This window comes from Lepidochelys kempii, chromosome 8 (assembly GCF_965140285.1).
Source record: "Lepidochelys kempii isolate rLepKem1 chromosome 8, rLepKem1.hap1, whole genome shotgun sequence".
In the NCBI taxonomy this organism is placed as follows: domain Eukaryota; kingdom Metazoa; phylum Chordata; order Testudines; family Cheloniidae; genus Lepidochelys; species Lepidochelys kempii.
The window spans coordinates 96001839-96024894 of NC_136387.1; the positions used below are offsets into that span (position 1 = coordinate 96001839).

Genomic DNA, 23056 nt, shown 5'->3' on the forward strand with positions numbered 1-23056 from the left:
TTGGATTCTTATGTCACTATTAAGTATGAAGGTGATAATGACTACTGCTATGATACATTATCTATGGAACTGATACCATTCTTCTTTTGATACTGCCACCAAATACTGTGGCAGTTAGTAGCATAGGACTTGCCAGATTGGATCAGACCTATGGTCCATCTAGTCCAGTATTCTGTCCCTGTAAATGGCCATCACCAGATGCGTCAGAGGAACATGCAAGACACCCTGCAATAGGCAAATGTTGAATAATCTTCCCCCATCCTACTTAGATTGTAAGTTCCTCAGGACCAGAACAGTCTCTTTGTTCTGTGTTGTACAGCATCTAGCACAATAGGGGCCTGGTCCAGAGGCTCCTGCTTCAATACAAATAATAATAATCCCTAATAATTAGAGATTGACTTAAACTTGAAACATGAGGTTTTATATCACTTTTTTGTTAACTTTATTATATTATAACTCTGGATGTTCTTCTTGTCCATGTGAATGTCCAGTCTTGCTTTGAATCTTAAGTTCTTGGCCTCAGCAACATCCTGTGGCAGTGAGTTCCACAGTCTACATGTTTTGTGAAAATATTTCTTTTTATCAATTTTGAATTTGCCAACGTTCAATTTCAGTAAATGCCACTTTTTTCCTGTTACAAGAGCGTGGGAACAAAAGCATCTTCCTTCTCTAGACCATTCACTTTATATACTGTTAACAGGTCCCCTTGTATTTGCCTCTTTTCTCAGGTAAACAGTCCCAATCTTTTTGATCTTTCTTCACAAGAGTTTTTCCAGGCCCCTAATCACTCTTGTCACCAGGCTCTGAATCCCCTATATATCCTTTTTGAAATGGGGTGACCAGTACTTCACAGAGCATTCCAGATGAGGCCAGTCCATTGATTTATATAATGGCATTATAATATTTTCCGTATTATTTTCCATCTTGTTCCTTATGCATCCTAGCATCTTGTTTGCTTTTTTTACCACAGATGCACATTAGAAATGGAAGAGATGTATTGCCTCATTTTGCATCCATCACCTTGAATGGTCTGGATAGATTTCAGAGGAACAGCCGTGTTAGTCTGTATTCGCAAAAAGAAAAGGAGTACTTGTGGCACCTTAGAGACTAACCAATTTATTTGAGCATGAGCTTTCGTGAGCTACAGCTCACTTCATCAGATGTTTACCGTGGAAACTGCAGCAGACTTTATATACACACAGAAATCATGAAACAATACCTCCTCCCACCCCACTGTCCTGCTGGTAATAGCTTATCTAAAGTGATCAACAGGTGGGCCATTTCCAGCACAAATCCAGGTTTTCTCACCCTCCACCCCCCCACACAAATTCACTCTCCTGCTGGTGCTAGCCCATCCAAAGTGACAGAGTCTCCAGAGAGAGGATGTAATAAACATTAATTTGCTGTTTTCATTCTGTATTTGCTTAAATAGCTATCCACATAAATACCAGTTATGGATAGACTGTCCATGGTCCTTGTAGGTGTGCACAGAGGGATGGGGGACCATGGACTCCAGGCATAAGAGCTGAGGCCAATTTCCAGTCTATGTAGTGGGGAGCATCGTGGGTTTCTCAAGTTGGGTTCCTAAAAGTGAGCCACTCAAAAGTAGAGGAGGTCACTTCTGAAAATGTGAGTCTAAGGCTTGGTCTATATTAGAAAACTTGCCCTGGTGTTAAAATCAATCTAGTTACATAGGTGCAAACCCTTAACACAAACATATTTAAACCAATTTAAATTAATATAGCATTAACTTAAGTCACTTTAAGCATGACTTAAACTGATTCAAGTGAAATTTAAACCAGTTTAATTGCATCTGTGTAAGATGTTTGCACTGGTGTCATTGATCGATTTTAAACTGATCTAGTTATATTGGTGCAAATTTTCTAATGTAGTTAAACCCTAAATGCCTTTGTTCACAGACAGACATGGAGTCCATGGTGAACTGGGGTTACAATACAAGAATTCCTGGCGCTGAGTCCCTCACACATCACAAGGGGTCCTAGTGTCCTTTGTGCGCTTTGTTAGAGCAACTCAGAGAAGCATCTGAATCTACAAAAGATCTTCAGCTTTTTACCAGTCCAGGTCTTCAAAAAATGATTGTATCCTGATTGACACCTTCTATAACCACTTTCAGCCTATTGTAAATTAAAATAGTGGAATTATAACTCCTTGAGAATAAGATGCAATGGGAAAGGATAGTGACCCTTAATGCTCAGGATGTTATTGAGATTCTGTGATGACATACAGAATGCTCTACAGTATTGTTATATTCCTTCATTCAGTGTGGCAGGAAGATGTAGGAACTATAGGAATGTGGAGGAATCATTTTAACTTTATCACCTGGGCTGTTCAAACTCATGAGGGCACCAGCAGCACCTCCAGGATTGGCTCCTTGGTCGGTCCCATTAGCTGAGAGCCCTGTGTGGATTTCCCCAGCCGCTTCAACTCTTCTATGAAGAAACTGAAGGATCATGTATATCTCCACAGGATGGACTACAGTGAATAGTCCCATGACCAGTCTAAGATCCCAAAAGTCCTCAGTAAAACAAAATGTATTAGAAAATAGGGAGAAAATTGAGCTCACAGATAAAAGGTTCAGAGACCATACCTAGCTTCTGAGCCTAAAGCCTGAGACACTCCTCCCACCACAACCTTGCCCAGCTTGCTCCACCCTCTGACATTACAGAAGAAAGATCAGAGAATAGGATGCTCATATTTCTCCAAGCTGTGAAAGCCTCATCCCTTTCTCCCTGACACAGACATTTCAAGTTAGCCCTGGTGTTTGATCCTCCAGAAGGCTGCTGCAGGCTCTCCCCTCACACTGTCAGGCTGTGCTGTTTTTTGGTGTATAAATGAAAGCTCAGCTCTTTTGGAAACCTGGCTTTAAGCATCTCTGAGTTATAGTATTAGAGGTAAAATTGCTCTAGTTCATGAATATCCTGTGTTTCTCAATAATACCAATCCGTTCCCAATATGATTTCTTGGCTGACTGTATCTAATCTGTCACTGGGGTATTTTTAAGATCTAGTTTTAGTAAATCTCTTCCTATACTTCCACCAGGTCACATTACTCCATATGAGAAAGAGACAGAGGAAATAAATCAAGGTGGAGAGACTGTTTTACAGTGAAACAGAAGTTACCTCATATTACCTGCCCCACTATTACAGTGGCAAAAATGATCCATCATCATTTTAGAGCATATATAATATAGCGCTGAACATTACAGAATCAAAGTGAAAGGATATTCACACAGTCGCCTATAGTTTGTAATGATATGTTCACTCTTTCAAATAAGCAACAGCAATATTTCAGGACAAGTCAGGCTTCAGCATGGTATATAGTATACCACATGGACAAATATATAATGTCCTTTTCATTCCACTTGAAAATGCTCATGTATTTTTTCAAAGAAACCACAATATTAATGTGCAGAGCCTTGGGCCTCTGGGATTACTTGAATTACTGTGGACTTTTTTTTTTTTCCAAGTTAAAGCTGCAGCATATTTTAAGTATGTCAGAGATGAAAGCCAACAATGCAGAAATGAAATGTTTAAAAAGTTCCCATCCCCTGTGTCCAACTTCAAAGCAGGCTTGTGCTTAGGCCAGTGGCAAATATTACAGGGAAAGAATGCTCTGTGGCATGAAGAGGAATCCACAGTACGCAGCTGCTCAGACCTCGTTCCTTTTTATTTCCATTGCTAGATTGCTTCACTGTTGCCTAATTTAAACCTCAAATATGCCACAGAAATCGTTGGAGGAAGAGCACTATGGTCAGAGACTGAGCATCGTCTACGGCAAGGGAAGCTTTACATGCTGCTTCTATCTTCATTCAAGTCCTATCTGGGCTTGCATTTTAATTATTGATTTTTGCTCTTACTTGGCACACGTCATGAAAAGGCACTAATCACAGATGCTCAGAGCACTGGTTTGGGAACAGATGTTAAGGCTAAAGGTTAAACCATTTAAAATTTTGATTGATGACATGTATTTATAAACTGAAGTAGCTAATGTGTTAAGAGGCCTGAGATGCACAGTCCCAAACTGTGTCCGTAATTTATAAGGCTTTCATGCAACTTTCTGCAGCTAGGAGATAGTTCTCCATTTAAAAAAAAAAACCTGGAAGAAAAATTTTACAAACATTGAGAAAAGACGAAATTGCAGCCTTTTGGGAGATTTGCCATGGTCACAGAGAGTTTTTCGTACATATAGATTTTCTAGGAGAGACAATGAAATTTTGCAGAATGTGGATCTGAGTCCGCTTCCATTAAGCGAAAAATTGACCTCAGAGGGAGCAGGATTGGGCCATTGTCAGATTATCATCAATTTACTGGGTGCTAGCCACGCATATTGGAAGACATAGTCCCTACCCTAAAGAGCTCACTTTCTTCCCTTCCTGCATAGAAAACCAGCTTCACCTGGAGGACTCTACCATGGCTGGAGGATGGAATTCATACCTCCAACCTGTTCAGGCTGCGCTATTCCCATTGGCATAGCCAGAGCTGGAATAGCAGCTGCTGCCCCATGCACCATTTTTTGCAATGTAAATACAGAGTCTGTATTTTCAGGCTTTATGGAGCCTCCATTCTCAGTGCACAAGAGGTGCCAGAGTTCCCCTCCCTTTTGCCCCTCTGGCCATACCCTACTTTGCAAGCAGATACCTGGTGCTACTCTGTGCAATACTGTACATATGCATTCTTCCCTGCCAGTGTGACACCTAAAATGCTATGTGTACTCCAAAGAATGCAGGACTTGCTCTTTCGGTCCTCATGCAGGCAGAGCTTCCAATGGGCGGTCTGCCTGAGGAAGCAATCACGATATCAAAATTAGAACAAATCTAAACTTGCAGCGTTTCTTGAAACTGAAGTGAAAATATGCAGTTCAAAGCACTCAATGGTTAAAAATGAATTCCATTGAGCAATGCTGATATTTCAGAATAAGACCTAACACTGTGAAGGAAATGAAGTTAATGTATTTTCTAAGTGGCCTTTCTTTGCAGTAATAAAATAAATAAAAATGTATTCACTTTAAATAAATAGAAGATTGGTTCACAATGACTCAACAGAAATGGCTGATTTCGTGTTGCAGCCTAACATGGAATCTACTAGTAAGTCGTCTATCCCTTTGTGTGTGCCACATGGGCCTAAATGTACTCCTAATTATAGGCAAAAACCCCATGCTAGCAAAGTGAACAGTAGTGTCAATTGAAAAGGAGTACTTGTGGCACCTTAGAGACTAACCAATTTATTTGAGCATGAGCTTTCGTGAGCTACAGCTCACTTCATGAGTAGTGTCAATTATTTCTCTGTATTTCAGCTTTCTTGGTCTTCACAACTCTACATAGTTCAAGAAATCAAGCCATATTTCTCTTTCCTACTCTACAAGTTCAGTGAATGTGCACAGGCCCAGGGATACCCTACAATCTTAAAACACATTTAATCTTTGCATCCTTGTTTTACTGGAGACTAGATAGTGACTTTGCATACTGAGAAGGATGGACACATGGGTGCACTGCCCCAGGAGCAACCCAGGGGTAAAATGGTGACTCAGAGTCACAGTGCCTTCCCTGGCCCCTCCCACATTGCTCTAGTGGGAAGTCATCTGTACTGGTTCATACCAATGAGAGATTAGTTACCCATATGGGACATCCCAGCTATACTGACTGGCATGTTGGGAGGGCACAGAATCAAAACTCCGCCCATTTCTTGCCCATCTCTGCATACTTCTCACCCACATGCATTAAGGGGGAAGAGCAGCTCCATGGAGCATGTTCAGTTCCCTAGACCACCCAGGGCAGCGAGGGTGTTATGTGTGTTATGTCCCTCTGCTTCTCTGTGGGGGCACATCAAAGTTTATGATTTGTTCTTAATTACTCTGGCCCCAGTCTTGGGAGGTGCTGCGCATCCTCCAAACACTCTGGCTTTTATCTATTTCATTGAATGTGATCTGAGGTCAGACCACACTTTTTAGGCTCAGGTCTTCTATTAGCACCCAGCCAATAAGGAAGAAAGTTATCCGTCCTTGAACCAGACCCAATAAAGAACTGAAATTATAGTCAATAGTTGAGACAATAAGACAGTCCATGAGAAAGCCATTAAACCTTAGAGACTCCAAGCTCCATCCAAGAATGTAGAATATTCATGCATGTTCACGAGCTGCTGCACAGATAAAGCTATCATTCACTTCATGTTTAATTTTTAAGTGAATTATTGATGGTGAAAGGTGCCAATCTAACAGCTGTGGAGAGAAAATGTCTATCTTTATTCCTGGAACAGGTACTGTATTTTGCTCTACACTGTCCCTCCAATTTATCTGAGTTCAATCTGTGTAAGAAGCACATCTAGATGTGATCTTCTGACTCAAAGTCTACATCTAATGATCATTTGACATAGCTTCAGACTGCCAACAAATGTGTAAACTGGTAGGAAGACTTTTGCAATGTGAAAATCAGTATGTTGTAAGGGGAGGGGATTTGAAACCCCCTCTAGGACAGTGACCAAATTCCTGCCTTTAACCTTCTGTATTGAAATAAGATTGCTGAGAAGGCGACAACAAATCAGTTCCAGCATCATCTGGAAGCATCTGAACTTTCCAGACCTTTTCAGTCTGGCTTTGGATGCTGAGACAGAGCTGATTTCATTGGCCTAGTTGATCATTTCCCCCTAGCAGTGGGCAAAGATCATGTGCCCAAGATTCATTTAGGTCTGTTTTTGACACTGTTGTTCATGGGGGTGTCAGGGCTTTTAACTCATCTGCAGACCCTGGCAAAGGTGGATGGAATCTTGCTTTATGGTTCTACGCTTTAATCTAAGAGAAACAAACAGACGATGATGATGAGCAGTTGCTCGTCAGAGAGCTCGCTCACAAATTCCATGTGGATCTGACTTCTTGCTTACCAATTTGACATCTGTGTAATGCCCATGGGAGAGGTTTGGATGTTGATACCATCAATACACAAATGACACTCAGCTCTCCATTTCCCAGCGTACTCAGCCTGATTGACTGGAATGTGCGCTTGGTGGGGAGGAGAGACCCTAAGGAAGGATCCAGTCCTCCCTACTGTCTGGTTATTCCCTCCTTCTTCCCTCATGTCTGTTTTTAGTTTGTCAGCCCTTCAGGGCAGGGATCATGTCTCTGTGTGTGTCTGTGGGGGATTTAGCACACTTGTGGGTGCTGTGAGAAATAATATACAAAAGCATATATCTTTCAGTGTACATTTATTGGGGGGGATTTTCAGATGTACTCAGCATTGACCTAACTGCTCCCATTCAAGTCAATAGGAGCTTTACCACTGACTTTAACGGGAGCAATTAAGCCAAAAATCATAACCCTAGACGAGATGATTTGTCCCATTTGACGGCAAAGCTCCCATTGAAGTCAGTGGGCACAGCATCAGAATCTTGTGTATTATGGAGTCATGGTAGCAAAAGAAAAAAGTTAATTGGCTATGAATGTAATTATCATGTATATGTAATAGCTACTTTTCAAGTCTCAATATCTCTGCTGCTATTTTTTTTAAATGTAATTCTTTCAAGTCTAATTTTGGCCTGGATATTTTTAAAGCATTCAAGGTCCTGTATAACACTTCAAACAGCTTTTGTTTTTTTCAAACAGAAAGTTTGTACAGTATTATAATTATTATATTGATCTTTCAAAAAGAGAAATTTACATCAGTTTATTCATATTAGAAAGTTAATCTTTCTAGCAACCCCAGAGATGCATACATGAATGTGGTTCTCCAAATTGTATGTAAAAGAAGAAATATATACAACTCTATAGTTAAAACAGCCACAGGTAATCCAATATCAGTTTAAAACTAAAAAGTACATATGGATAAGGTCACTGTAATTAAACAGAAACAAACCCAGTAAATTATTTATTTCCCTTCATATTTAAAATTTCAACTCATTCCTCAAATCATTTTCCAAATCATTAGAATCAGCATCACAAATGGCCCCAAACCTACACTTGCTGAACTGTAAACATGTGAGTCATTCCATTACCATGTTTGTGAGTCTTTACAGGATATGGGGCTTGAGTTTGCGAAAAATTTTACTTTCAATCTTCAATAAAATGAGCCAATTGATAAGAGTCATACAAAGTCTATATACCATTATAGTGTGAAACTAGTCACCAGCAAGGAGAAGATCATAAATATATGTTGTAATAAAATTGTCTGTGGTTAAATATAGGCAGATCATCTGTATGTTGATGACATAACTTGATAAAAAAACTTTAACTAACAGAGTGCACTATTGAACCTGCAAACATCTGACAGAGCAATAGAAACAGAGGTAGAGTTATCTGTTGTGGAAGATGCTGATGCATTCTGTTTAAGCAAAGAATAAATGAGAGTTGATATAAAGCTATTTTCTCCACGAGTGGAAATATGCTGTCATGTATTCCTAAGGTCTCTGTCACATAATAACATACATGCTATTAGTCAAATGGCTTTGCAAACGAGTCCTCTTCTTACAAACATGTGTAGTCCCCTTCAGCTCAGTGGTGCTACTCATAGGCCTGATCCAAAATCAAAGGAAGAGCTGCCATTGACTTCAATGAACTTTGGTCAAGGACTCGTATGTATGTGTTCAGAGGATCTGGGCCTATCTTTGTAAAAGGCAGGCAGCAAATCCATTAAATATTAAATATTGCCGCAATCCATTCCGTAGACCATGTGGGACCGCCTGATGTGCCACGTAAACTCATCATAACTTTAAAGAAAACATCACTTTGTCTCCGTGGCAACTTGCAAGTCGTCATACAATTTTTATTATTGGTATGCCTCATCGTGTAACACAGGCTGACAGCCCTGATATGTAATTTCCTCATTTTTGAGGGTATGATTTTCCTAAACGCTATCCTCATTCCATTTTTTAGTTTAATTCATTGAGATTCCATTTACTTCAAGCTGTGTTATTTTAAAATTGCTTCAGTATGTCTACCCTGCTTTACTAGAAAGTTAGTTGATTTATTTCCAAATTAAAGTGATTTCTAAATGAAATACTAAAACTCCGACGTTTTCCGCGGAGCAGAGAAAAAGCTTTGGGTTCTGGGACTCTCACTATGTGGAGTGATGTAGCATTATCAAGGAATTACATATTTCAATCAGCACCTGCTCGCCAGTCCTGCCACTTTTTCCCCAGGAGAGTAGTCCCATTTCCATCAATTGAACTGTTTGCTAGAGGAGTACTAGTCATGTGAGTAAGAGGCTGAAGGCTCAGGCACCCGGATTGGGAAATGGCCTTGGGCCAGCTCACTCCACCTGATGGGGTCCACCACATGCAGATTTCCCCCTCTGTAGACAACGAAGAGGCTTGTGTGTCTCTGCAGCACCAGAACTAGCCCCAGCCCTGTGGAGCCAGCTTTCCACAGTCCAGAGTCTGTGGGGAAAGGGCTGGAGTCAGGGCAGGCCAGGGAAATATGCATCTTCCCCCTGCTGACCTTGCATCCCGCTCCATGTCACTTACATGAAAATATGAAAAAGTTAAACAGATCCCAGAAGTCTGAACTTTCCCACAGGCACCTTCCCATGAGAGACCCTAAGGAAGCCACAGTCTGAGGGCATCAGTGGTAGCCTGACTTCATTGGCAGAGAGCCAGGAGGGCACTGCTGGGGTGCCAGAGTTGAAGTATGTGTACATGGTCTCTGCACAGATGGCATTTGCCTCGCACAGATGGCATTTGCCTCACACAGATCCCAAGGGCTCTGCCAGATTTAGTGGCAGGCCCTGAGCCTTTACCAAGGAGAGTCAAACCCTGGTCCCACCTCTGATAATGGCAGGATGCAGGGGAATCTCTGCCAGGAAATCTCTGGGTGATTTCTTCATCCAAAAGCTCCCCTGCCCTGTCCTCTCCCCCCCGGCCTCCAAAAAAAAAAAAGAAAAGAAAAACCCAAGCAAACTGTAGATCAGTGATTTGGCTACCAGCCTCCACATGAGACTTAGGACAGAGTGATCTCATCAGGTTTACACCATGGGCATCAGTAGAGTTACTTTGAATGTACAATGATGCTAGCTAAAGGAAAATTAGACACACAGAGTCTAAAATGAGTGGTCATAGGAAATACCACTGATTAGATTCCAATTTAGAAGAATAATGAAGGTGCTGTATTAATTAATTAATTAATCAAGGGCTTTTTGTTGTTCTCAATTAAGATAAAGGTCACTTCCATACTGAGAGGTGCTTTAGAAGTTGATAAACTTTTTTTTTTTTTTAGGTTTCAGAGTAGCAGCCGTGTTAGTCTGTATTTGCAAAAAGAAAAGGAGTACTTGTGGCACCTTAGAGACTAACCAATTTATTTGAGCATAAGCTTTCGTCTGCTACAGCTACAGTTGCACCTGATGAAGTGAGCTGAAGTGAGTTGCATCACGAAAGCTTACGCTCAAATAAATTTGTTAGTCTCTAAGGTGCCACAAGTCCTCCTTTTCTTTCTTTCTTTTTTTTTTAATAAAAAGAGGTTATTTTCAGTGGTAGGCATCTAATCTAATAGGATATGAAACAAACCTTCCTTCTTCAGGATGCTCATTTTAGTTTGCAAAATTACATTTGTTTGCCTCACAGGCATGTACACTGGTTCCAGTGCTAACCATAATGGACCATCACCAGGTCTCCTGCCACCTATTCACGACATACCCTCAAGACACCATCCACTGGAATCAACCCTTGCCAGTCCACACCATCATCTGTTACCTTTGGAGAGTACCAGGGAAGGGTATGTACTTTAAGCAAGCATGCATCACTCTACAAAGATGTACTTAATCCCGTGTCGTTGGGTTTATGTTAAACTCTGTTCAATGCATTGAGAAGGTTACTGAGTATGGTATGAATACTCAGAAAGGGTCTAGATTGAACAACTTCATTTCCTTGTTTTGAAAACAATTTTAGATTGTTCTTCATACTGTGTCGTTGCATTGAGATTTTATAATCATTTTATTTTTAAATATTCTTCCTTGGTGGCATGTTATAGCTTTGGCTATGTGCACAGGGCTCCTATTGACTTCACTGGGATACCCACTCCTATCTCAGCAGCCAGAGTACAGCCTGTAGAATCATAAGGCAGTGGCTGCCTGAGTGAGAACTATTTGTTTAAGGATTGCAGACTGTCTCTCTCTGGTACATAACTGCTGTGTTGAAGTGCTGAGAGTGGGACCCACTAAGTGAAATCTACATGAAGCCATTCATTGTATGTTGTATTAATAGATGATGTCTTCTTACAGTATCTTACCCCTTCTATACAAGGCTCTCAAAGCACTTTACAAACAGGAAGGAATTACTGTAAGCCTCACAACTCCCCTCTGAAGTAGGGGATCTGCCTCTCTGGCTAGATTCCTAGCTAGTGCTCTTATTGATCATATCTGAACAGCTCACAGAGTAATGAATTTTAATTCCAATGCGCCCCCATCATGGACAAGAGCACTCTCCCCATTTTACTGATGGGGAACTCAGACACACAGACTTGCCCAAGATCTTTAGCAGTGCCCAGCATTTAATGTAGATTTCTTCAGTCCCATTCCAGTGTAATTACCATCCCTCCTCAACCCCAATATGTAGCTGGGGAAACTGAAACCCAGAGAGATTACAAATTTAATTGTACCCTTAAGGTGTAGTCCTACAGTAGTGGCATGTGGCAAGGGAGCAGGCTCCCAAGGAGGAATTCCTCCTGGATCATTTGGGTAGTGCACACTGCAGTAAACCTAAACTTCTCCTCCCCTGCATCCAGCCCACTCTTCTGGCCAGTGCAAAGGATGGAGAAAGTACATTTGTCCTCCCCTTTTAGGCAGAGAGTGGCAGTACTCACCTCACATAGAGCCTGTACGTCGCAGCCACATTACAGCTGGCCCCAGTGCAGGGGCACATGGGAGTGGGAAGGGTCCTTGAGCACACACATGCCCCCACACCCTTTTGCACCAACAGAGGACCAGACCCCATCTGTCTCTAAAAGACATACCCAGTGTCATGTAGGATGCCTATGGGAGAGCCCAGCTCTCCTGCCTCCCTGTCCTGTGTTTTAACCACAAGACCATCCTCTCTAACCCCCCAAAAAACAGGAGTCAAACTTTTATTTTGCTCCACTCATTTATTTTCACTGTAACAGTTTCCATGCTGGTTTAAAAAGATGGATGGATCTGGTTCTAAGCTATGCACTGGGAAGCAAATTCTCACCTCTCTCTTGCCCAGGAGCAGACCCAGCATGATTCTACAGCATAGGCCTCGAGGCAGGGGTCTCCATTCAGGGGTCACAGATCCCCTACTAGTTGTGGAGCAGTTTCACGAGGGTTCGCCATACCCACAGGTGGAAGTGAGTGGACAGTAGGAATGGGGTGAGAAAAATCCACGATGAAGCAGATCCAAGGGCCATTTTTTTCCTCCTGTGGGAGGGGGACACATCAACCTAGAAGAGGAGAAGGATCTCTTCCTCCCACTCACCCCTATGTAAATCCTCAGGGCGCCGTCCAGTGACTGAGTGTGGGTGGTGGTTCTGGAAGTGCACCTTATGTGAAATTAGCACCAAAAATCCCAACGGAAAACAATATAACCAAACTAAGGAAGTATTTCACATGCCAGCTGCACAGGTGAGTTCTGAGTTTGTTTTTAAGACATTTTAACGTTTGAAACATATTTGCTCACCTCCATAACAATAATAAAACCAAAGACATGGCTAACGTGAGAGCATAATATAGCAGCATTTCAGACTCTATAGCTGAGCGCTCTGGACTGCATAGATTCACTCTTACTGATGCTTCTCTGTTGTCTTCATTCTAAGAAAATCAGTTCCCTTTGAGTTAAAAAAAAAAAAGCTGAGAGTCAAGTTTTTAATTGGAACCTTCTCCACAAGTTTTGATTGCTTAGTGAGTGCCAGGAGCGGATAACTATTCATTTGCTTTGGTCACAATTTGAGTTTCACATTGGAATGGTTTTCCATTTTTGCTGAATAAGCGTTTGTTCTTGTGTGAGAATTGTGTGCTGATTTATTATCTCCCAATGCTTATGTACTTAAGAAATGCAAAGTGGTTACAGAAACACTATAGTTAATTTCCTATGACGTAATATAAGGTTGAGACAATAACAGGGTTCTAACTATGAACCAGCCATCAGGAAACTAAGAATGGAACATATTCTTTGAATGTCTATTTCAAAACAAGGCATTTTGTTCGTTACACAGTGACTGGGGATGTTTCAGCATTTAAAATAGCATTTACTATATTCAAAGTAACCTGTTATTTTGGTCATTGTATTAGCTAGTCCATAAAATACATTTGCTATATTTTAATTGTTTTCACTTTCATTACATACTGAAATAAAGACAATATTTTAATAGCATTTACTTAAGATAGAAAATATAGTCTGAACTAATCAAAATCTCATACTTTACACAAAACCATACTAAATGAAAGTATTCATCAATTTAATCAACTAAACCACTTTATAATCTAATGCTTGGAGCTGCGGAATTATTGGGTCTGTCTTTGTCAGTTAATAGTTCTGTATCTTTATTCAGATAAAAACGTACACTGCATGGAGAGAAATAAACATTTAAAACTCTATATGAACTGCTTTTCAGTTTAGACATACATATAGCATTTTGCCTCATTCATCACCCATCTCTGCATCCATGTTTAGGTACATTTAAAGAATTTCTATACTGTGAATCAATGTGATGACAAGATTGGATTCCAGAGTCTTTGGAGTGGACCAGAATGATTACTATCAAAAACTGTAATTATTGAGTCATCAAATATGTGAGATGCCAAAAGCTACACGGGGCAGAGTACAAATAGTCTACTCAAGGTTGACAGAAGATTCAGAATTTGATTTAAAGGCTTTTAAAAAAACCAAAACAAAACACTAGGTTATACCATCCTTTGCCAAAGTCAATACCAAGTGTAGCACTTAGTTTTCCCAAATGGTTTGCGAAGACATTTAAATAGTTTGACAAAATTATCTAATTCACTTGAAAATGTTCTAACAGAATCTGACTTCATTACCAAATATATTTACACTGGCTTTATATGATATGTATGGAATTATTTTAAATTCTGGTATGAAGTGCACAGCTTGCTGGATCAAGTAATTTTACATTAATTTATACTAATATTAATTGAAGTAGAAGTGTCTGATTTAGGAATATTTTGGCACATAGAATGTAAGGGCTTGTAATGATCCAGGTTGTTTTTGTTTGTTTTTTAATTTCAGGTAATGAAGAGTTACTTTAATATTATTTATGGCAAATGCTATAAGTAATGTCAAAACTGTTTAACTTCAGCAGTTGCAAAGATAGTACATTTTAATTTGTAGCACCCTGAAGATAGAAAAACAACTCCTAGTATTAACCTTTGGCTTTCCTATATTGATGTTATGCCTGGTCTGGTCTATACTACAAAATTTGCATGAATATAACTAAACCAGTTTAAAAAATCCATCTAGTTAAATTTGTGGACACCCCAGTGTAGACCCACTTGAACTGGTTTAGCCTACTAATTTAGCTTGCACTGATAAGTTACCAACTTTAACCTTTGCTTATATTAATTTAGCTAAACTAGTCTGAGTGGGTTCCATCAGGAGTTTATACCAGTTTATACCAGTGTGTGTATTGATTTAATTAAACTGGTGCACTTTTCTAATATAAACAAGGTATCTGTTTTGCTATATCTGTATATATATATATATAGAGAGAGAGATATCCCCCTCTTTTGTAGAATATGCACAGAAATATATAAAGAAGGGTCCTGTTTATGAAATAATAGAGAATAGGGTGGTTTATGAAATACAGTTCTCTATACTTTTATTTTCAGATCACTAAACTATTGTAGAGTAGTAGTCATTCAGACTTTATGAGCCATTGGTATAAATTGGTACAACTATTGCAAGATCTTATTCACCCTGGAGATAATAAACACCACACAGTATAGTGTAATCTCCACAGCATTATGACATGGTTTTAAAAAGAAAAGTAGATAATCTTATAATTCTGCATACATTAACAGTCTAACAGCACCAATTATCGTGTAATTGTAAGCCTTGCTAACAGAAGGTCATGAGGTTTAGGCACTCTTGCTCAGGTCCATTACATTTTTTGCCCATGGATAGGCAAAACTGAATTTCCCTTCAGTATATGGAGTTGGAGCAAGGTTCCATTAAAGTCTTTGAACTCAATCATTTTGCATATGGCTATGTGACCTCGGTCACATGCATTGCATATAGCAAATAGCATTTACATTCCTGGAGGAAGTCAAGGGCTACTGACAAATAATGACAATTCTACCAATAAGGATGATTTATCCCTTAAGAAGGATTGAGACACTAATTGTTCACACTTCTGTAGCAATTTAGGTCATATCTGCCATGTAAAATCTATGGCTACTGAAGAATTAATGAGATGATGACATCACAAAAGTCTTAAAGCTGAGCAAATGATAGGGAATATTTTTAGTTAGATCATTTAAAATGCTAATTTATTTGTGCTTGCTAACAGCTGTTTAACCAGGGAAGACCAGACTTGATATTCCTGATATTTTTAAGGTAAAAATGTGCAGGAGAAAATACATTGCTATGACCACTTTACACCACTCTCGCAGTGTAAAGGATCTTCCTACCTTAGCGCCTCTTTACATTGCCGGAGTGGCATGAAGTGGGCATATTGCAAACAAGAATGAGGACTAAAGGGTTTCCTCCCCACAAAACCAGCAGTGGAAACACTCAGTCTACCCTCCACCAGCTCAGACTACCCTCCTGAGATGTGAGCCTTGTAAAATGTCCCCGTTTCTTTCCCCCACTTTGAGGTTGTGGTGGTAGCTTGAGGACTGGGGAAGAAGAATTGTATTAGTGGATAGCAGGAAAGTAAAGTTAATGTCTGTAGGGGTGAAAGCCTTGCAGGAGAGGGAGTGGGGTGGCTAGATAGGGCTCTCCTGTGTGGAATTTTTTGTTTTATCCTGGCTCTGTGGCAAGGAGGTGAGAGGAGAACAGGGATGGTTTTGTGAATGAAGGAGTTTAGAAGGGTTGTATCCTGTGAGGTGGGATCAGACACAGGCAGCGGCTTTAAGGGTTTCACTTTACAAGTAGTTGGTTTTCTGGAGTGTGATTGTAGTGTATGATAGAATTTAGCAAATTGGTTCCAAAAACAAAACAGAAAAGGATAATTCTTTAAAAAACTATTGCAGATCATTTTTATTTTAATAGTTCTTTCTTTCTTGCATGTTAAAGGGTCAACCCCTGTCGAAGGCAGTGAGATCACATGAGTAAAGCAAGTAAGATTTGGCCCATTATTAGAATAGTTGTGGGAAACAAACAAGCCTCTACTATTTAGAGGATGGAACTAAATACCAACACCTTTTTTATAATAGTTCCTGGGACCAGAAAAATGTATCCTTCATTGTTTGTGGATTCCACTGGGACTACTCCTCATTTATAATAGAATACACAAGTCAGTGTTTTATTCTCCTTTAAAAGCACTAAAACCCAATAACAAGAAACAGATATCTCTGAAAGCAGAAAACATTTTCAGTGGAGGTAGCCAAGAACCCATCATAATTTATCTCAGTGTTATGGATCTGAGCACGCAAAAGGGGCATCAGTACATCTGTCCAAAGAAAGAACAATGTACAGGTGCGGGACTGAGGTTTATGTAACAAAGAAAAACAGTAATTAAAAGCATCTGGATTCGAATCCCAAGTCATTTATCTCATTGTAGAAAATGTGAACAGAGTTCATTTATAATCATATCCAGATAGGCTTATCCTGGTTTTAGCAAAATTAGCATTAAAGTGGCCTCACTTCTGCAATATTTGGCTAAGAAAAATGTAGCATCTGATTGCTGATAGAGCACTGACGTTTTCCTGACTGTACCGAGATGTAGGTGAACATTTATTTAATATTACATTTTTCTAAAATAGGTGGATTGACATTTATGATGTCACTTCGATAGTGTCTTCCGTCTGAGTGTCTAAAAGCAAGCACTAACAAATAAAGATACCGGCCGCAGAGATGTGGTGTAAGTGATACAGTCTCAAATTAAGAAATAATAATGCTACAGGGAGAAAAGAGAGGTTACATGAGTTACTCAGGAAGCCTTTGACTGAGCGGTGATTAGAACCCAAGTTTTTTGACTTCCAGTCATGTGCTGTAACCATTAGTTAATGTTTTCTGTGATAGTCAGAGGAACAGAATATTTAGTCTCTGTAAACCTGATATTCTTGTAGCTTTTTAGCAAATTCAGTGGTTTAGTAGTAAGCCATACAAAGAGATTGCATGACAGCTTGTCCTGAAGTTAAAAATCATACAATCATGTGATTGCAGGGCTGGAAGGGACCTTGAGAGGTTATCCAATCCGGCCCTCTATGCTGAGCAACTAAGGGCCAGATTTTTAAAGATATTCAGGTGCCTAGTAGGGTTTTCAAGAGCCCACAATGGTTGGTATTCCTTAGCCTCTTTTTAAAGATATGTCATGGAGGTTAATTTACTTGCAAGTTCACACTGCATGTTCGTGACAAACCAGAGCCTCTGACTTCCAGTTTCCCACTCTCAATACAACCAGTGTCCCAACAACAAGAAAATGGAAACACGCTGGAATAACTTGCAATCCCAGAGTAGAGCCTCAGTCTATGTAAAATGTGCAACATGTTACAACCCAGTAATTTGTTTGCTCATCATTTGTGGGAAAGGATAATAAAATGCAATGATGCCCAGCAAGGTGAGCTACAATGAGGGATTTATTATAGGGGTGGAAAAGGATTCCATGCATTTCAGAGAACTAGCCAAAGACACCTGGCAGTGATTAGTGCAAGGTTCACCAAACTTCAGATAGTCTGTTGTTGTTGTTTTTTTTTTTTTTAAATGGTATAACTGTTTCCTGAGCATGTGCTGACAGAAATTCCCATAGGGCAAGACCCAGAACAGAAACATGTGGCAAGAGATTGGGTGCTATCCAAAGACCAGATTAGCAGAGCTTTACACATCATTTTTAATACATCGGAAGAGATGAAAACCAGTGTTAACTCCCCCCTTCCCCCCCAAAAAAAATATATCTCCTGATTCTGGAACTGAATTGCACATTCTCATAATATAAGTAACAAAATTGTTGAGCAGGCAAGGTTTTATGAATGAAAGAGTTGGAATGAGGAATTCTATGGTAGCACCTGGTTTCACTGAAATCTATCAGCTTTTGAAACTAAATATAACATTGTGCCTCTAACCAGAGCACTATACAGAATCTTTCCTTCAGACTAGTATGTGGTAGATACAATTATCAAAGTCAATATTTTGCAGTGTGGTATTAGACTGGACTTGAGAAGCAGCTTTGAAGTCTAGTCTAATTGCACAATATACACAAGAATTTATTTGAGATAAAGTACAGACATTTCACTCTGGATCTGATATGGTTCCCACTGAGCTCAATGGGAAAAGGATTGGGGCCTATTGTCTAGCAGAGGAATCTGCCAGTCAAGATTTTCTATTAAAAAACCCAACAGTGAGCCACTGTTCATATTGAAAACATCCATGCCTTCAATATTTCTATGCTGTGGTTAGATTTCATCCTCAATTATTATGATTCAAAAAGTATCCTAGGTTGAAGTGAATTTCATTGTTTTTCAGTTCCCTGCAAGTAGTTTCCTATTAAGCATATTGTGCTGTATTTTCAGTATTCAGGAACAGATTAGAAAGATTATCCAAGTAATGGACCATGAAGAAGGTTGCCTTAAAATGGCTAAAAATATAGCTTTATTATTTGCTGTTCTGTAGAATTTGTCCATGAAGAGTTTTTGAACACAGTGTGGCTAAAGCAAAATATAAAGGCCATTTCTTATTCAGGCTACCGCAATATGGTTAAATTCGGGGGGGTATATATCCCTGTCCTCTCAGAAGGTTTTGAAAAATCTATTTGGCTGTATATTTGGCTGTATATTTATTCTTGGTTCTGTACAGTTGAATAGGTTCTAGATAAACTCTTATGTAGTAATAACATTGAGACAAAGAGGTTTAGTGTAAATTGTGGGAATAATACAAAGTTGTATATGCACCCCCAGCTACCCAAATGGGGATAGGACAGGACAAATAATGCAAACATACCAAATACCATAGCTATATTTGATGCATATGAAGTGTCTAACAAAGGGATGTCTGTGAACTCATGAGACACCTAGAGACAGAGCCCTGTGCAGGGATATTTTTTTAATCCTGCTCCCGCATTGTTTGTTGAATTTTTATCCCGCTTCTGCTATTATGGCAATGTGGTGGTGCGACTGCCCCACACAGGCAGGGTTAAGGCTAGCCTTGGAGAGGCTGTCCAGAACCCAGCCAGTCAAGAAAGGGTTTATTGGGAGAGCCAAGCAGGAGAAGGCTTGCTGGAGTAGCCCATATATAAAGGGCTGCTCAGCAGAGCAAGGGGCAGTCTCTTCCTGGAGGGCAAAGGGGAAGGACTGTCTGCTGAGGAGTACCAGAGATACTTCAGGGCTGGGCCGGGTAGCGGAGCAATAGGTGAGCTCTTGGCTGACCATGGCCCGACTGAGACCCTGAAGCAAGGACAGGGAAGGTGCTAAGGCTACGGGGGAAGTGGCCCAGGGAATGTAGGCAGTGGGAATAGGAGGAGGGGCAATAACTGGCTGCCAGCTATAGATTTCCTGGGCCGGAACCCAGAGTAGCAGGCTGGCCTGGATCCCCCCACCTTTACCCCTACTTGCCAATGAGGAGAGTGGCCTAAATCCAGACTGCAGTTTGCCCCTGAAGCCAGGGGCTAGACGAGAGACTGTAGTTGGCCACTGAGGCAAGTGGAAGGACTAAGGACCACCTGTCCCACCAAAAGTGGGAAGACAGCGGGCTGGGGCACAGCTGGAGGGCCATGTCCCAAAGAGGACGCCGCAGTCTGGAAGCAATGCGGATCCAAATGGTGGAGGAAGTGGAAGTAACAGCAAGTGAATCACTGCTAGTAAAAGGCACCCTGGTGGTCAAAGAGAGCTAATTCCCAGCACAGCCAGCAGGAGTCACCGCAGCGGTGAGTCGGAACCACTATAGGCAGTGAGACCTGCAGGACCCCAGTCCTGCTGCAGGGCTTTACCTACACACTTCACTAAAGTGTATCTCATAGTTCAACCTGAACCGTATATCACAACAATCAAAAGTATATTCTGTGGAAACAAATTTAATTGAAAGTTCTGCAGCATTTTTAATGAGGATTTCTTTTTCTGTGAGATATTCATAGATGCATTTAACTTTACAAAACGAGAGAGCTATCATGTTGCCTAAAACTAGAAGGGATCTTAAGACACAAGATACCTTATGTAATTTCAAGCTCATGGAAAGGAATTAATTTGTTAATTTTCCTTTTAAGCAGACCTGAATTTACAGGTGATACAGAATATCTCTTCATGAACTACACTAGATGTGTTGTCTGAGTATGTGGTCCTTATATAATGCATTGGCTAAGTCCCCATGATCGTACCCTGAGATGGGTCTGCTACTTTTACTCAGAACTAAAGGAGTTAGGTCCAGATTTTTAAAGCTGATTAGTCATTGCTATGCGCAGCTGCCACCTAGCCAGTTATTCCTCATTTTTATTTCTGCATTTGCTTTTTTCTTCCGACGTGTAGTACTTCGCACTTATCTTTATTGAATTTCATCTTGTTGATTTCAGACTAATTCTCCAATTTCTCAAGGTCATCTTGAATTCTAATTCTTTCCCGTAAAGTGCTTGCAATCCCTCCCATCTTGGTATCATCTGCAGATTTTATAAGCATACTCTCCACTCCATTATCCAAGGCATTAAGGAAAATATTGATGACTACTGGACCCAGGACAGACCCCCAGGGCATCCTACGTCCTCCCAATTTGATGGCAAACTCTTGATAATGACTCTTTGAACACAGTCTTTCGACCAGTTGTGTATGCACTTTACAGTAATTTAACCTATACTGTATTTCCCTAATTTGCTTATGAGACGGTCATGTGGGACTGTGAAAAAAGTCTTACAAAATCAAGATATGTCATGTCTACAGCTTCCCCCCATCCACTAGGCCGGTAACCCAGTGAAAGAAGGAAATTAGGTTGGTTTGGCATGATTTCTTCTTGACATATCTATGGTGGCTGTTACTTAATCCTCTAGGTACTTACAAATTGATTGTCTAATTATTTGTTCTAGTATCTTTCTTGGGTATCATAGTTAGGCAGACTGGTCTATAATTTCCTGTGTCCTCTTTGTTCCTCTTTTTAAAGATAAGTACTATGTTTGCCCTTCTCCAGTCTCCTGGGACCTCACTTGTCCTTCATGAGTTCTCAAAGATAATCACTAATGGTTTTGAGATTGCTTCAGCTAGTTCTTAAGTATCCTGTTGTGAATTTCATCATACCTTCATGAATGAATATATCTAACTTATCTAAGTAATCTTTATCCTGTTCTTTCCCTGGTCTGGCTTGTGCTCCTTCCCTCTTGTTAATTGTGTGGAGCATCTGGTCACATTTATACTGGAGCAAAATAGGCAATGAACACCTTGGCCTTCTTGCTGTCATCCGTTATTAGCTCTCCCTCCCTGCTAAGTAAAGGACCTACACTTTCCTTTGTCTTTCTCTTGCTCCTAATGTATTTCTAGAACCTCTTATTGCCTTTCATGTCCCTTGGTAGGTGTAACTCATTTTGTGAGTTTGGCTTTCTGATTTTGTCCCTACATTTGTGCTATTCTGTTGTACTCCTTAGCAAATTGTCCACGTTTTCACTTTCTGAAGGATTCCTTTTTGATTTTCAGGTCATTAAAGAGCTCTGGTTGAAACCATAGTTGCCTCTTACTAGTCTTCCTGTCTTTCTTTCACTGGGATAGTTTGCTGTTGTTCCTTAAATATTGTTTCTTTGAGACACTGCCAGCGGTTCTGAGCTTGTTTCTCCCTTAAAATCTCCAAGATACAGCTTTGCTGTACAGCTAACTAAATACACACACAGTCCAGCAAACTGATAGAAATGTGTTTTTTAGCTTACCTGCTCCATAAGAGAAGACTGACATATCTGGAGAGAACACCCACATGGAAAGGGAGAAAATTAGGTATTTTACACAAAATGCATATAGCAAGAAAAGTGCTCCCACCCTCGCAGTGACTTTGTCATCACAGTCCTCAGTTTTAGGCTGTGAATTAAACTTTGGAGGGCGGGGGGGTTCCTGTTCTAAAAATATGTTCTGTTGGCACTTCATCTGCCTCTGGGTTGTTAAAAATAGGAGACTAGAAATGGTCTTATTCTCCCTTAGCCTGGGCTCCAGTTCTCATCTCTGCCCTAGTTCTCTTTCACCAAATTTCAGCCTCCTCAATTTCCCTGATTCAGACTCTCTTCTCTTAGTTCTCTCATCCTTAACTCATGTTTCCAGTGGTTCAGTTAGTTCATTTCCACAGTTTTGGTCTTGTCTACGGGCTGAATCTCTATAATTAAACCTGTTCCTGGTTGTCTTCTTCAAAGACCTCCTGCTCCTGATTGCCCTGAGCTTCATTGTGGATGATTGACTAGCTGCATGTTTATCCTTTGGATTTTGACTGTGATGGAATTAAAGAAGACAATGCTGGGTTTATTGTTTGGGTCATGGCACTCTGCTGTGGAAATAGAGTCTTTCATAGTTCACTGTTACGTGTGTCGCCTGCTCACAAACCACTCTATGATCCTTCTCAGCTCTACAGCCTGCAGACCTACCCTCCAGGCACAGACTTGGCTTCCATGCCTTGCCCACCCTCATCACATGCAGTGGAACTGTTGTGTTTCCGATGCATTTTGGCCCTTTCATGGCACCAGAGGGGGCCAAAGGATTTTATCCATAATGTGTACAATCATGTTAGTTCAAATCTGTAAATATGGAATGAAAGGTGCTACGTTAAAATGTAAGATTCTTATAATTGCATCCCTAAATTGTTGATTGCCTGTTGATGAATCTTTAGATGAGGAACACATTGGATGTGCAATATCAGATCAAATCTCTGGTCCATCAAATCTAGTATTGTGTCTCCACCTTTAGCTAATACTTGATGCTTCAGAGGGAGTGTTGGGGGGGGGGGGCAGATCATATTACCTGGTCAATTGTGCAATATCCTGAAAGGGG

General features: G+C 40.4%; 1 protein-coding gene across 1 annotated transcript in view; it reads left to right on the forward strand.

Annotated features, from left to right (window-relative positions):
- Window positions 1-23056, forward strand: part of GLIS1 (GLIS family zinc finger 1) — a 259142-nt gene that overhangs the window by 217797 nt on the left and 18289 nt on the right. Inside the window, exon 8 of the mRNA XM_073357637.1 lies at window positions 10560-10710. Coding sequence (XP_073213738.1) covers window positions 10560-10710 — 151 coding nt within the window. The remainder of the gene's footprint in view (window positions 1-10559; window positions 10711-23056) is intronic.